The 14775-nt window shown below is 54.3% G+C and overlaps 4 protein-coding genes across 4 annotated transcripts; 1 reads left to right on the forward strand and 3 right to left on the reverse strand.

The window, feature by feature from the left end:
- Nucleotides 1-669: 669 nt before the first annotated feature.
- BZA05DRAFT_421594 (uncharacterized protein) lies at nucleotides 670-1255 on the forward strand (the record flags this gene model as incomplete). The annotated part of the gene is made up of 2 exons (XM_051485727.1): nucleotides 670-860; nucleotides 931-1255. 2 exons carry the CDS (start codon nucleotides 670-672, stop codon nucleotides 1253-1255), a joined length of 516 nt encoding a protein of 171 aa, XP_051336246.1.
- Nucleotides 1256-4075: 2820 nt separating this feature from the next.
- On the reverse strand, nucleotides 4076-4471 carry BZA05DRAFT_408988 (uncharacterized protein). The gene is made up of 2 exons (XM_051484759.1): nucleotides 4271-4471; nucleotides 4076-4192 (listed from the first exon to the last, which is right to left on the reverse strand). The coding sequence occupies exons 1-2, from the start codon at nucleotides 4459-4461 to the stop codon at nucleotides 4132-4134; spliced, it is 252 nt and encodes an 83-aa protein (XP_051336247.1). The 5' UTR covers nucleotides 4462-4471; the 3' UTR covers nucleotides 4076-4131.
- Nucleotides 4472-6484: 2013 nt separating this feature from the next.
- On the reverse strand, nucleotides 6485-6820 carry BZA05DRAFT_318773 (Cupredoxin; the record flags this gene model as incomplete). The annotated part of the gene is made up of 1 exon (XM_051480414.1): nucleotides 6485-6820. A coding segment is annotated over one exon (336 nt), but the record flags the coding sequence as incomplete, so codon positions are not given.
- Nucleotides 6821-11905: 5085 nt separating this feature from the next.
- On the reverse strand, nucleotides 11906-13550 carry BZA05DRAFT_476694 (FYVE zinc finger-domain-containing protein). Its single transcript, XM_051488263.1, has 3 exons — nucleotides 12834-13550; nucleotides 12377-12778; nucleotides 11906-12326 (listed from the first exon to the last, which is right to left on the reverse strand). The coding sequence occupies exons 1-3, from the start codon at nucleotides 13266-13268 to the stop codon at nucleotides 12258-12260; spliced, it is 906 nt and encodes a 301-aa protein (XP_051336249.1). The 5' UTR covers nucleotides 13269-13550; the 3' UTR covers nucleotides 11906-12257.
- Between the last annotated feature and the right edge of the window lie 1225 nt (nucleotides 13551-14775).

Genomic DNA, 14775 nt, shown 5'->3' on the forward strand with positions numbered 1-14775 from the left:
GCGCTGCGTCGTGGTTAGGTGCTGCAAAGTGGAACCGGATCGCAAGTTGGCATGGCATCGAGAAGCAATTAGCGTCGCTGCTGCCCTGATCCAAGATGTTCTCTGGTCATGCTGTTCTCTGGCCATGCTGCTTTCGTGCGGTGTTTGTACGTTGCATTTATGTTCCAAGGCTAGCTTTATGGCTCACTGTTTGCATATTTGTTCCAAGCGCACCCCGGCTTGCCCTTGTGTCTCTGTCGGTGTCACTCCCCTGGCTGTGGTCGTCCTTACCTTACCTTAGGGACAGACAACGGACAAGGCTGATCTTGTCGGTGTGGGAATGTCGAGAGGGAACACAAGTTGCATGCTACCGCACCCAAATACCATCGGTGACGTAAGTGCTCTCCGAGCTGGTCGTGACATGATCGATCATTCGATCTCGATCACCGAATCAACCTGTCAAACTTCGTGCGGCTCAGGGCTTCATCGATGTTCCTTGGGTCTCGATGGATGTGAACGCTAGCGTCCCATTCCATCGATTCCAACGTTATGATTCTGCCTCGATAAAACCCGCCGACACCCCTCTTCCCTCCTTTCCTTCCACATCCTACGAACCTCCGTGAATTTCCACGACCATAACTCTCTACCCCACCCTACCACACAATCACCATCACCTCCGCAAGCTCCGCAATGCTCACTTTCAAGATGCTTCTGGCCTTCTGTGCCATGGCCGTCACCTCCGTCATGGCGACCACTTCGACCACCACCACGAAGAGCGTTTCATTCATGAACCCTCACGCCTGCTTCCACGCCAAGAACATGTGCAAGATTGCCTTGACCCACCCGGACTGCTCGGAGAAGTACCAATACTACATGCTCTAGTAAGTTGGCTCCGTCTTTAATACGAAAAACATCACGGATGTTGAGGCTGATGTTTGTGAAAAAACATAGCTGCATCATCAATTCGGTCGGTTGCGTGGAGGAAGTTCCTGGAAGCGAACTGAGCCGTTGCTTCACGTCCAAGGTCATGCCCACGGCCAAGGTTACGGTCACGGCCACGGTTACGGCCACCGTGACGATCACGGTCAAGGCCACAGTCATGGCCACGACCACCGCCACCGCCACGGCGACGCCCAAGCCCAAGCCCGGAGCGCCTGAGCTCAAGCCCAAGCCCACGGCTGCTATCGGAATTGCCTCGGCGGCGGATCCCAACTGCGACCGCGGCGGAGAGATCTGCAAGCTTGCGGATACCTTCCCTCTCTGCTCCCCCGAGTAAATCGAGCACATGAAGAGGTGAGATACCTTCCCATCAACGTATGGCCACATTCGCTAACCGTAGATAGCTGCCTCGACTCGGGTGGCGTGTTGTTCTTGCAGGACCCTCTGGACCAGTGCGAGGATGAGAAGGGCCGCGATTGGGCTGCGTCGCGTTGCTGGGTGGATCTTCTTTGTGCGGAAAATTTGCTTCTTGCTTTCTGATTTTCTTCGGTCTTAGTTTGGGAAGGGAGATGCACTGCTAGACGAGAAACAAAACTTGTGGTGCACTCAAAGTTGCTGTCTGTTCCATTCACCGTGACCACACGATGGACAATTGCGCATGAGTCGTAGAGGCTGGGTTTTTGTCAGCTTCGTAGCTGTACATCGCCAATCACTCCCATGACAGAGAGAAAACATCCATTGATTGTCGCATACGGCCTTACTAGACCATCGCGACCACAACCCCGACATTTCCTGCCTGCTCCACGGGGGTAGAGAGAAAGATCTATCGCCGCGGTCCGATGTTGCACCGCTGCCTACCAAATAGAACAAAAAAATAAAAGACCACGCTCATAGTCCGCATACTCTACAACATAGTACCCTGCTGAGCACCAATCTTGGTTTTTCTTTCTTTGTTTAATCAGTGATTGCTTGCGACCTAAGTAGATCATGGCAATATATGTACACACTCCGTTTCCCCGCCACTGTCCGACCCGACTTTCATCGAGTGGCACGATGTGGCTTTCCCTGCCCCGCCGTGGCCTGACCCAGCAATGTATGAGCGCACCAAGGGAATGAGCGCACCAAGGAGATGATACTAGGAAAAACCAAATTCCAATTCCTCGACTCGTCCTTGCCTCACCGCAGGTCCTTAGTCGTCGCCGCTTCCTGCCTCTTCCAAAAGGGATGCCATGAAGGAAGGTGTGGGGAAGAACAGCGGGCCGGAGCCTGGCTCCTCAGCCTCAGCGCCCTGCTCCTCCTCTCGTCTTAGTTCCGCCTCCCTCTTTTCCCGGTCCCTGAGCTCCCACTCGGAGACCTCACTCTCTGTATCTTCCTCAGCGGTCTCAGGCATCCGGCTGCCCACATCGGTAGTGGAGAGGAATTCGAGAATCACCTTGCTACATCGTTCGTCTGCGAAGAGGTCCCGGATCTTGAATCGGTCTTTGCCCCTCCTGATGTGCTTCCGGACCTGTGCCCACAGAATTTTCTGCTGGCTTTTCCATTCTGGGCAGTTTTTTAAGAGATGCTCCCGAGTCTGAGTTTTGAACCGGCACCAGCCGCAGCGGGCGTTTGGTTGGCTTGTCGTCCACTGGAGGTGCTGGCCGGTGAGGCAGTGCTCTGTCTTGAGCTGGTAAAACCTGGAGGCTAGGCGCTTGGGGGCTGAGACTGGGAGCGCGTCTGGTCTCTGGCCTGACTTCCTACTGAATCTGTACTTTCTGTGGGTGATACGAGCGTCGGCCCATTCCTTCGCTTCTTTCCACTTGGTTTCCGTGTTACCCCGCCTCAGGTAGGCAGGCGATGCTGGTGGTGGCTGGTTGGCGCCATATCGGTACGTGTGGCGAGTGACTTCCACTCCGCGCGCGTTCGGCTCGTCGGCTGCTGGTTTGACCCATTCGTCGGCCTGTTCGTTCCCAGGGACACCTTTGTGTGCCGGGCACCACCTGATTTCAATGGTGATTCCTAGCTCTCTTCGGCGGATTGTGGCTAGGTACTTTCGTGCCTCGATGGCGTACTTCTAACCAGGGCCAGGGTTGTCATGGGCCATCCTTCTGATGGCTGCTTGTGCGTCCGTGTAGATAGTGACTCTGCTAAATGTGTGCTGCCTATCGGCGGCTACTTACAATGCCCGGGCGATCGCGGCACATTCGGCGTCGTAGGCCTCCTGATGGCGGCCTATATGCACCTTGTGCCCCCTTCTATCCCGTGCCGTGGCGCTAAGCCACTGCGTAGCCGGCAGCCTTGGAGTTCGTCCTCGATCCATCCGTATATATCGTGAGTCCCGGAGGTTGTGGGCCTGCCGCATGTGCATGGGCGAGTTTCTCCTCCTCCATGGTGATGGTGCAGTCTAATGCTTCAGCTTCGTCTAGTAGCACTGTTTCTTCTGTCTGCCCAGGGTGCCCTAGGAAGGTCACCAGTCGTTGTCCGAGGGGGCTGTCGGCCCCAACTAGTTCTCTCGCTTGGTCACCCTTAGGTAGGCTGCTGAGCCTCAGGGCGAAGCGTCTGTCTCGGTTGTTGAGCTGTGATGCGGCCGGTCTCAGTCCTGATTCCAGGGAGAGAGCACCTAGGTTGAAGTTTCCTGTGACCGCTCTGGCCTCCGGGTTGATGAGTGTCTGTAGGTCTTCCCCCATCCCGATCGCCCCTCTGGCTCCTTGTCTGTCTCCTTTCCACCACAGCTCTGATCCGTACATGGCCACTGACTGGGCGCACGCTGACACTCCCGCAATGAAAAGGATAAAAAATATGACAGTACACGCAAGTGAAATGATATGATCTGCTAACTTGTCGAATCCAATGACCGTCGAACAAAAAGCAAGAAGCAGGTGTTATGATTGTGGGTGGTATGACGGACAAAACATTGTGTTGGTTTAGTCATGGTACATTCGGTCTGTACAAAACATGGCATACGGACAGATGGGGGACATATTCTGGCACAACCTCGGGGGTCTTGTGGCTGAATCGGCTGTGGCCCATGCAGTGGCTTCAATTCCCGATGCGGATCGTTGGGCGTTGGGTTGGTTGACAGGTAGCACAGTTACGTCACTACGTGAACTTCACATGATCCATCACTATTCTCGGACACGAAGCGCACCAGTGTCCTGACTGCATTCTTCCCCTTCCCCCCACCTCCACCCCCCCCTCCCTCCACCACCACCGCTTTCCCCTAACCACAACCGATCATTTCTCACAATGCGCCAGCGGGTCAACAAGAAACTGAAGACAGTTGGTGAGAACACAGCTAACAAACCACCCTTTAAGTCAGCCACGCACCTTCCTCCCATCCGATTCCCTCCCTTGCCAGACTGGATTTACTCACGCTTTCATGCTAGCGATATAGAGGTCCGAACAATCATCCCAGCTCATGGCGATGCTGCAGAGTTGCGATCCCTTCTCGCAGAAGGTTTGCTCAGAGAGCGGAGTCTCGGTGCACACTGGGTCCTGAGGCCTGGCGGCGGCGACCGAGACGAGGGCGAGAACGGGCAGGAGGACGGCGGAGGAGAGGCGCATGTTTGTGCTGGTTGCTGATGGGAAGTGGATCGGTGGCGGAGGACCGGTGGTTTTATACACTTCTCTTTCTCGAGCCCGGCAAAACGAATCCAATTACTATCGAAGGCAGCAGCAACCGCTCGCGTGGCACCAGCGTCATACAAGGTACCGTGGTTACTGGTATCTATACGAGGTACATGTCGACGATACGAGATGACGGCTGTTGCACACCTGTACGGCTTGTTTGTCTGGCAAAGGCATGTACCGTGCTCGCTGCTCTGAATAGCAATGCACTGCACTGCAGAATCGCAGGCCAGCACCGGGAAAATGGGACGCCGGATCACTAAACCGATACTAGGCTGAAGCGGTGTCGGAGGATGAGCCGGTCCGCGCTACCGCTTGGCAGCAACTGGAGCCGAACAATACGATCGAGCGGTGGCAGCAACTAACTGGAGCCGAGGAATACGGCGCGCATGGCGTCCCTCGCGCACTGGCCATCACTCGCTCACGTACGCGCAACCGAGGTATGTCTGTGTTTTGTCTGTATGACTCTTGGCGCATATATCTGCTCATTAATCAACTACATAGAAGACATCGGGACTTGTATGTAGGGCATCTCCCGCCTCCAGCATAAGTGCCGGACCCCGTGCACTGCTACTCCACCCACCTCGATCCATCCGATTCCATCCGTCGGCCGCGATTCCACCGAACTGGAGATATATGGACTTGGTGCTCCCTAAGACTTACTTCTCTTCAAGAATATAATCTTTCCAGAACTCCCATTCCGCAGACCGACGAACGGAACTCTGTGGAATAAAATGCAGCGATGGTTGTCTCGGCAAATCACTCATTCACCGGATGCATGCATATCTACAGGCATCTGGCTATCCGTCCCTTCCCGCGAGCTACGAAGCGAGACTGACCACTGATCAGGCCAGCAACACCTTAATCACACTACGGTATCACTCGCTGTCTACTCTAACCGAACACTCGGTCGGCTAGGTATCGGTCTAGGACTCTGAGCTTATTGCCATGATCTAGATAAGACCGCACGCAATAAATGATGAAACAAAACAAAACTTGAGACTATGAACTTGAAAACAGACCCAGAGGAGTAAGTATAACAAGCCGGCGGTTGGCAGATCTTCTCGGGAAGGCTGCCGCCACCTATGAGTTTCCCCGGTCATGATCACATTTTATCACAGCTCGGTAGAAATTTGAAAGCAAATATGTGATCCTCATTAAAACGCGCTCGTTGCGCCATGTCCATTGCATCGTTAAATAAACATAAAAACGAGAGTAAGATAACCCGTGCGTCCTCTGACTCCATCCGCCTTGCCATGCCAATCCCATTCCGTCCCATCCCATCCTGTCCGAGTCCGTCCCAAGCCGTTCCACCATTCCCATTACCACTCCCATTCCCGATCCCTACATCCAACTCAAGACCCCCCACCACCCAGACATGATTTTCATCGCCAATTTTCCACACCACCACCACCACCACCACCACCACCAGAAGAGCGCACAGAATTAGGAGTTAAGAAATAAAGTAAAGTAAAGAGCTCACGTGAAGAGGTAGATAGGACTGTTATCTAAAACCAGAGGACCCCAGCGAATGCAATGCCGAACCAAGGAAAGAAAAAATGTGTTGGAAAAGAAGAAGAGAAGAGAAGAGAAGAAGAAAAGAGAAGAGAAGAGAAGAGAAGAAGAAGCAGCAAAAGAAGAAGAAGAAAGAAAAAGAAATGCTCGCTACACCCGTGATCCTATGTTTGCTGGCGGTAACGGCCGGGACCGAAAAGCGTGATGCGTGGCGTCAGTACACCGCTTAGTACTTGCTGGACTTGTAGGGCGTGTAATCCGGCGCCTTGTACTCGGGAGTCTTGTTCTCGGGCTCCTTGTACTCGGGCTCCTTGGGCTTGTACTCGGGCTCCTTGGGCGGCTCGGGCTTGTACTCGGGGGCCTTGTACTCTGAGGCCTTGTACTCGGGCTCGGGAGCCTTGTAATCGCCCTTGGGGGCCTTGCTGGGAGGAGTAGCGGACCTCCTGGCGGCAGCCTGGAATTCGGCGAAAGTGTTCTTGTGGTTGGGGTTCAGGGCGAAGACCATGCCCTGGGGGCAGTGATTGGCCTGTCTGCAGTAGAACCACTGGGGCTTATCGTCCTTGACCACGAGCTCGCGGGTGATGCCGCGCTTGTTCTCGAAGTTGGGGACGAAGCCGGTGTCGAAGCCGCCGTTGTTCTTGCAGGGGTCGTCGAAGTCGCTCTCGGTCAGGGTGTGGTTCAGCTGCAGGAACTCGAAGATGATCTTGTCGCCCTTCTTGGCGTGGATCTCCGGAGGAGTGTAGGCGAGGAGGCCGGGACCGCCGACTACGACGGTGTGCGTCTTGCTCTTGTGGCTGTCGCGCTTGCGGTAGGCAGGCGTGTGGTAGCTGCGGTGCGGCTCGCAGTATGTGGTTGTCACAACCTTGGTCTCGGTGACGGTCACGGTCTTGGGCTCGTGGTGATAGTAATCATTGGGGAGGGCGGAAACCGCGGCCACCAGGAAGGTGATCGATGCAAGAGTGAGCTGCATGATGATTGTTTTTCGAAGTGAGTGAAGGTGTGGATATTATCGCGATGTCTGATATGCTGGGGGGAATGCTGGTAAAGAAGCAGAATCGAATGCAGATGCTATGCAGATATGAAAAGATGCGAAGAGGAAGGAAGAGGAAGGAAGAGGAAGGAAGAGGAAGGGGATTGATGCTTGAGGAAGATGAGGAAGATGAGGATGGTGAGGAAAAGAAGAAGGCCGAGGACGGGCAGATACGGTGGGTATTTATCCAACTTCGACGGTGCTCAAGATCGATATCATGGGCAGTGCTTCGTTTGTTTTTGGACATCATGACCTGGTGGGCTGATGCCGAAGACTGACTGTTGGTTTGCGTGCTTGCTGGCCGTGTCCTCAACAGACGGTAAGCAGGCAGTGAAGCCCGATGCCTCCAATCGCTTGGCTGTCACTATCGTCGACACCGGTCAGCCGCGATTTCTAATTGCATAAGCTTTCTAAAAGAACTTCTCCGCATCTGACCCAAGATTAGGCTGCACTGTAACTAGCACATAGACGATGGTAATGGTGGTGGCCGTGTCCGGGGGCCCATGGCGATGATGTTGCACGTTGAAGATGGTTGTCAGCTCGAACATAGAGTAGCTGATCGCCCTGGACGAGCGTGGCCCAGCAGTCTATTGTTAGAATGTATTTGCATGGCCGTTCCACCAACCAGAACCCAGCTTATCCAACCCCCGCCGAGTGGCTCGCTTTCGGATTTCTGGTCGACTCAGCCACGGAAATCTCGAATTCATGACAGCCCGCAGATGCAGCTACTGTCCCGAATGTCCAGCCCTCCGCTGCGTACACAGTGTACCAGAGATGCTGTGCAGTGTGCTCTGTAATAGCGACTAGTCAGACACCATACTACTGCAACTCTATTTGTGTTCCAACTTCCAGGTCGTGGGGCCTGCGGTACATGGTTACTTCCCGGTACCCGTGAGTTATCCTTTCTTCGGCTCTCCTCACGAATCGTATGCCACCGATTGAGTAGTTATCGGTAGTTTCCGTCGCGGAGTGTACTTGGGGACTCCATTGCATCGATTCAGCTGGAGTTGCGCTCGCAGACCATTGTTCCCACCCGCTCTCGGGCGCCCCCCGCCCTCCCGCCCACCAACCTCCCTGCGGAGCCATGCGCGCCACGCAGGAACATGTCTGACTCCATCCATCACGACCAAGCCGATGACCACGACACATCTATCCATCACACGGCCGTTTCTATTCGCATCTCAAGCCTCTCCCGAGTCCCGAAGCCGAAGATCACGCTCCATGTTTCATCGTATTGCGGGGAACGATCTATCGATAAAGAGAAGAAAAAAAAGGTTCAACGGTGATAATTGTAAGGTTTCCGGTGGAGGAGCAGGTCAGACGTCCACGCACTCACCGGAGAGATCGCCAATACTTCTCGTTTGTTTCAAGAATTTCGAGCACTGCTAAATCCGGCCGACATAGGCATCATTCACCATATGTAGGTGTATTGTCCAGCCGGAACCCTGCACCACCCAGTCAGTCGAGGCTTTGGCTTTGTGGGGTACATGGAGAGTGTGGTACATGGACGTGCCGCATGGGCTCTTCCTATATACCTCGCAGTGATTTGTGATCGCTGCACTGCTGACAGGACGGTACTATACTAAGCTGAATGTGCACTGCATGCCATCTCACTCGGCCACAGCTGCGCACTCATTCGGGCGCCGACAGGGTTTTGTCCCCATTCGTCTTACATGCTGCTGACTGCCAGTAATTTTCGGCTCGGTATCGTAGATATGTTGTGGCTGTCGTCCAGTGGAAGGGTATCGCATATGTACATATGTAGGGTGGCTGTCGTCCAGTGGGAGGTTCTGCGTGCGTCATCACCATGCGCCTGCAGGACAGGGCTGAAGCTCTCCTCAACCTACATACATACCCAGGTATAGAGGTATGTAGTCCAATAACTACGAACAAGCACTTCCAATAGCTACGTACATACTAAGCTGATCACCCCACGGACCTAGATGTTCTGTTCCTATTTGCTTCTCCCAAAAGTACTGGTACATATGTACATGTACGGGAATACGCCGATGAGTCGTGGCCACTGTTGGAGGACGACGGTGAAGGTACTAGGCCTTATGGGGGAACTCGCTGGACGTGATGGAGTAAGATGAGTGAGCGAAAGTGACCAGGCGACCGTCACGACTTACGGTACAGTACAGAACTACAGCCGTGTGTGGATGCACGCGGCTGACATAGCTATAGAACTCTAGACTGCCGGTGTTCCTAGCACGGATGGGATACTGCCATCGGTGATTACTTACTCAACAGCAATCGTCCTTCCTCTAGAATGGTAGATACCTCACTTCGACTTTGCTAGATACATGATACATCCCTCTGCTCAACACTGCCGCGTCAGCCCCATCGATTCCTTCCGTCAGTGTTCAGCCCTAGCTAGCTAGCTACCTTCGGATGACCTCGCGATCGACTCCTCTGCGCGCGAGCCTGGACGGCGTAAATCGCGCTCTACTCAGTTCGGTCAGCTACTCTTCCCCCACGGGCTGGGTGTATGGTTCAGGGCTGTGCCGAACAGAACTGAACTCGATGTTCTCGATTTAGCCACCGCCTTTGCATCTCGATACAGACCGACCGAACAGGAATCCCCTCCATGCAACCCACCAGCATGCGTGGCCGCCGCAAGAGAAGATGTGTGTTGTTTGCAGAGTACCTATGATTGTGTATCTACAAACGTACTTTTTTTCCCCTCGTCGCTAACGTGTGCTACAACTACATATAGGTTTTCACGATGCACGTTCTTTCCTGCTAGACACGTCTGCACGGCGGGGCAGAGTTACCCCACCTTCAGCAGGTTTACGGCTGAAGAGCAAGGTGGTTTTTTTCTGTCGTGAGAACTCCGGATCGTGGACCTATGGCTTGCACGTACGGTTGCTTCTGGGGTTCTTGTCGTGCAGACGACTGCTTTGCGTTGTACGCATTGGGCTGATGGATGCCAAGTTGGGAGTCGTCGTGATCTCACGGCTGAGGTGTTGAGGCGGCCGGTGAACCGCGAAGGCGGGATGATTCCGTGGAGATGTGAGGGGCGTTCTACTATTGTACTTACGTGCGAGTCTTGCCTGCCCTGGCTTAGATGGGCGGAGGAAGTGCACGAAGCGGGAGCCTGACGGACCATCATGGATGACTACTACCTATTATCTATATGAGTACGTATGCAGGGAATCATCTGAACGTGAACGGCGAGCATTCTGGCTGTCTATCTTCTTCCCCTCTCACTCCTCGACTCCTCTTTCCCAACCTACAATCTCTTTGATGATGACAAGTTGACAAATCCCTCTGTCCGAGACCAAGTACCTACCTATTCCCTCCGCACGAAAAGTCTACTCCTTCCCCAAAAGAACCTGTGGACGGTGTCGACGGAAACTGCCCATGGCTAACTCTTCAGACCTCGATTTTATCTTCCGTTATGTTGTCAGGACACACGAAACATCCCCCCTCCTACACCAGATACAGACCTGAGGACATCCTGTGGAATCTTTGACGGTAGGAACCATTCTCAGAGTCAAGATATCTCGGTTCATTGGAAGCTCGAGATGTCGTCTGAACCCTGATATCCAGGCCTTTAGTCTTCACAGCACGCTCACGAACCCACTCGCCGTTTCCTCGACTGGCCTCCGCTTCTTTTCTTTCCCGTAGCCAGGACTCACGAAACGCCCCTTCCCCCTCCCCTCCTACACCAGATACAAACTTGAGGATATCCTGTGGACACTTTGGCGGTAGGAACTCTTCCCACAGTCAGGATATCTCGTTCCATTCGAAGCTCGAGATGTTTGATATCCAGGACTTTAGTCTTCACAATACGCTCGCGAATTCACTCGTCGAGCTGCACCATTCCCACGCCGCTCCCTCGAATGGTCTTTGCTTTTTTTCTTTCCAGTGCCCTCCGCCCCTTCTATTACTACCTACTCAGCCAAAAGATTCCACAGAAGAAGAAGAAGCGGAAGGTAGGTATTTGGATTTCCGTCCCCGCCGACCTTCGCTGCAGGGCAGCTCCACAGCTTCACTACCTAGATACCGGTATTTCTCCAGAAACCAGCAAGCAACACAAGCCGCCCTTCAAGTTCACTTTTCCAGCCTCATCCTCGCGGAACCGACTGTGTACATACAAACAGCCGTCACGGTTGCGCGGGGGAGCGGGTACCGTCACCCCCAAATCCAGTATGCACCGGTATGATACCCATCTCTTCGAATTTATCCCTACGTATTTACCCGCCTCGCCTTGCCTCTTCCCATCCCGCGACCATCTCCTCGAAGTTTGAACGCCGACTCTCCAGCCTGCTCGAAACGTCGCTCGAACTTTGCTCGAACGAGCAGCGACTCATGCTTCGTATGGATCGCATCATTTTGCCCCTCGAAGAAGCGACCTCCAGCCACGCAGATACCGGTAGGTAACGAGCCGTGCGTATCGAGCGCCGGACGCGTTGATTCCATTACTCCCTTCACTCTTTAGCCTTTGCGTGGCCATCGCCTCGGCCCGATTCCGTCCGCATCCCTTCCTCGCTCACACCGAGTCCTTGGCTCCATTCCCCTACACCTAGCCCAACACCTACGCAGTTAGCCCAACACGCGCAGCAGCCGGAGTAAGAGTAAGCGCCCCTGCCGCAGGCCGCACTGGTTAATCCGCATCCCATGTCCATCTAACTATGATCCCGTATGCAGATCGGTCTCGATCACGAGGTGTCCTGACTCCTGCGTTGAGCTATGTATGTAGAATAATATAGCTTTAATTCCAATATATTCCACCCCTCACGCGCACACACTTACTGAATATTCTACAACCCACTTCCCCCGCGCCGCGCCTTCTTCGATCGCCCCCAGCCACCCCACCCCCGCCTACCCCACCCCCCGCCTACCCCGTCAATCTAGGTACCTGGAAAGGATACATGCAAAGCGATACAGCACAAACAGAGACGCGGACAGAGCAGACCCAAGAGAGAGAAAGAGAGAGAAGGAAAGAACGAACATCTTGGCTAACAAGCACTCCAATACTCCATCCCAATAGCATACCATTCCTCCCGAAGAGTAGAGTTAGAAAATAGAAAAGACAAAAAAAAACTGTTGTTCCAAAAATGTGATAAAAGTCCCACATGGTCACTAACTTCACTTCACCACTTCACCACCCCGCCTCGTCCAGCCACCGTGCAAACGTAAGAGGAGCTGTAGCCCAATACCACGTGAACCGTCCTGTCAGATCCTATTCGTGTATGGCGTGCGTGGGACACTCGCCGTTGCCCTTTCTGTCGAACCAATCACGGATGCATTTCTATTTCCGTTAGCCCCCCCTTCCGTCTCAAGGTGAAGTACCTAGCGTACCTTGTGATATCGACATAGACACTCCAGTCTGGCGATTTCACAACCGACTTCGAACTCCTCGAAACAGATGACACACTCGACCAGTTCCCCCGTGATGGGGTCCCTACAGTCCTTCAAGCCCGCATTCCAAACCACCATCCTCCCGCCATTCGTGTAGCTCCGGGTCCTACCGATCGCGGCTGAGAACGGTGGTGGGGGGGATGTAGCGGCGGTGATGCACGACGCGATGTGCGCTTCCCGGCCGGCGTCGGACGGATCGTGGAGGTAGGGTAGTGCGCGGTGGCAGATGGGGCAGTAATCCTCCTCGGCGAATTGCGGGACGGAGTGTGAGAGCGCTTGGTGGTTGTGGTGGTGATGGCGGGGAATCGGTGCAGCGGGGGGATTTGACCGGCCACCTTGCGACTGCACCCATAGCGCATCAGCATCGCGCCTGAAACAGGTAGAGGGGGAGGCGTACACTTTGTCTCCTCCGCCTCCTCTGTGGAAGCATCTCAACGGGTCTGCTCCCGCTCCCACTCGCGCCTCCTCCTCCCGACACTGCCGCCGCCACCCCCGTTCCGCCAACCAAACACTCCTGACAAATCCTAACCTTGCCCTCCTCCTCGTCCTCTTCGTCTTCGTCCTCCTCTTCCTCCTCCTCGTCTTCCTCGTCCTCCTCCTCCTCGTCCCGGGTCAGATCGACAACCTTCGGCGGGCGGACAACGAACGCGCGTGGGATACTGATGCGGTGCGGCGAGCAAGTCGCGCACACGACGCGCCCGCAACGCCGACAGTGGTGCCGTCGGTTGAAGAAAGTGAAGAGCGTGCGGCAGATGGGACAGCTCTTTGCGGAGTGGTCTGGTTGCCAGGGGGGTAGACGCTGTGGGAGACGGGTGCTTGTCGTGGTGGCCATGTGGGGGTGGTGGTGGTGAAGTTGGTGAAGGGGAAGGGAGAGAGGGGGAGCTGTGGGTGGGTGTTCTGTTCTGTTTCGAGATGGAGGGAGGCCCGAGGCTGAGAGATAAGAAGCGAGCCGAGCGAGGGGCACGGGTTGGGGGATCGACGGTGGGAGGCAAAGCACGAGTATAGCTGCCCCTTTGGGTTAAGGGGGAACTGTCAGCAGTCCGAGTCGCTGCTGAGAGACTAGCCGAATGTGAAGGGCCGACTCTTTGCGGGTCCTTGGCACAATGTTTCCCGGGCAACGGCACTATGTTTCCCGTGCAACGGCACTATGTACCATACTCTAAGACTCTAGAGTCTGGAGTAGTCACGAGTGCCCGAAACCTAAGCGAGTCAGATACCAAACCAGAGTCACAAGTTTGGGAGGTTCCTCACTGCGGCTTCTCGAACAAACAGGTATGAAACATGGCGGCAGTTGAACAAACTCGCCGCTATGCATATCTCGCACAAACTTAGTCGGGAGAATGCTGCAACATGGCTTCCCGGGCTAACCCGGTCGTCTTTCAAACCGGCACCCCAACCATTGAGCGACCGCGGTATCGGATCCTCCCGCGGCACACTCAGGTACGCGGCGACAAATAACGGTCCACCTTAGCACTTTGGCCGACCGAAGGTGCCGTCAAGGGGTGAAGGTGGCGGAAACCCTGCTAGTGGAGGGCTCAGCTTCGATTAGAGAAAAGCTCGCTGGTATGTAGTTTTCCCGTCATCTTTCGCGTTGCAACGGTATATTCTGCTCGACGAGGAGGAGGAGGATGAGGAGGGAGAATGGAGGAGCATTCTGAGGAGGGCGGAAAAATGCAGCTACATATAGGACATACCAATTGTCGATGCGGTGTTTTTCGCTGGTGTTGAATCAACCTCGTTGAATTGGAGATAACCATGGGGTAAAGTAGAGGATAATGAGGCTGCGTGATGGGTAAGCTGCTAGAACTTTACCATCACGATTTTTTCTCGCTTTTGGGACACATCATGCGTGAGAGGACATGAGTGGCATATTACTGTTGACATCCCTACGGTGTATGGTTTATGCCACCGTAAGCAATCGGGATTTGGGAATTCGGGATACAGCATCAGCGTCTACTAGGTAATAGTCAACCCCCGGCGCACATGCTCCAGGTACTCTACTATCGTCTATGTAATAGCCTAATAGGTACGCACCCACCCCTCTCTCTCGCCCCCAGCTCTCCTTCTCTAGGTATCTATCACAATAGGTATTCTGGGTAGGTATCTATCACAATCGCCATGCTAAGTATCAAGCTAGATCACCTAGGTACCGATCTATCAGAATCGCCATGCTAGGTGGATAGGTATCCAACCCCAGAATACCCACGTTCATTTCCCGTCCTCTCTGCTCTCGTCGCCATACCGGTATATCATCCTGTCTACGCGGCAGATGGGCAGGCAGATAAAGACTCCCAAGGAGGGAGGTGGGACGGTGAAGACAATGGGGACATATGTGTAGG

The sequence above is a fragment of the Tricharina praecox genome (assembly GCF_024521635.1).
Source record: "Tricharina praecox strain CBS 144465 chromosome Unknown BZA05scaffold_28, whole genome shotgun sequence".
NCBI classification, from domain to species: Eukaryota; Fungi; Ascomycota; class Pezizomycetes; order Pezizales; family Pyronemataceae; genus Tricharina; species Tricharina praecox.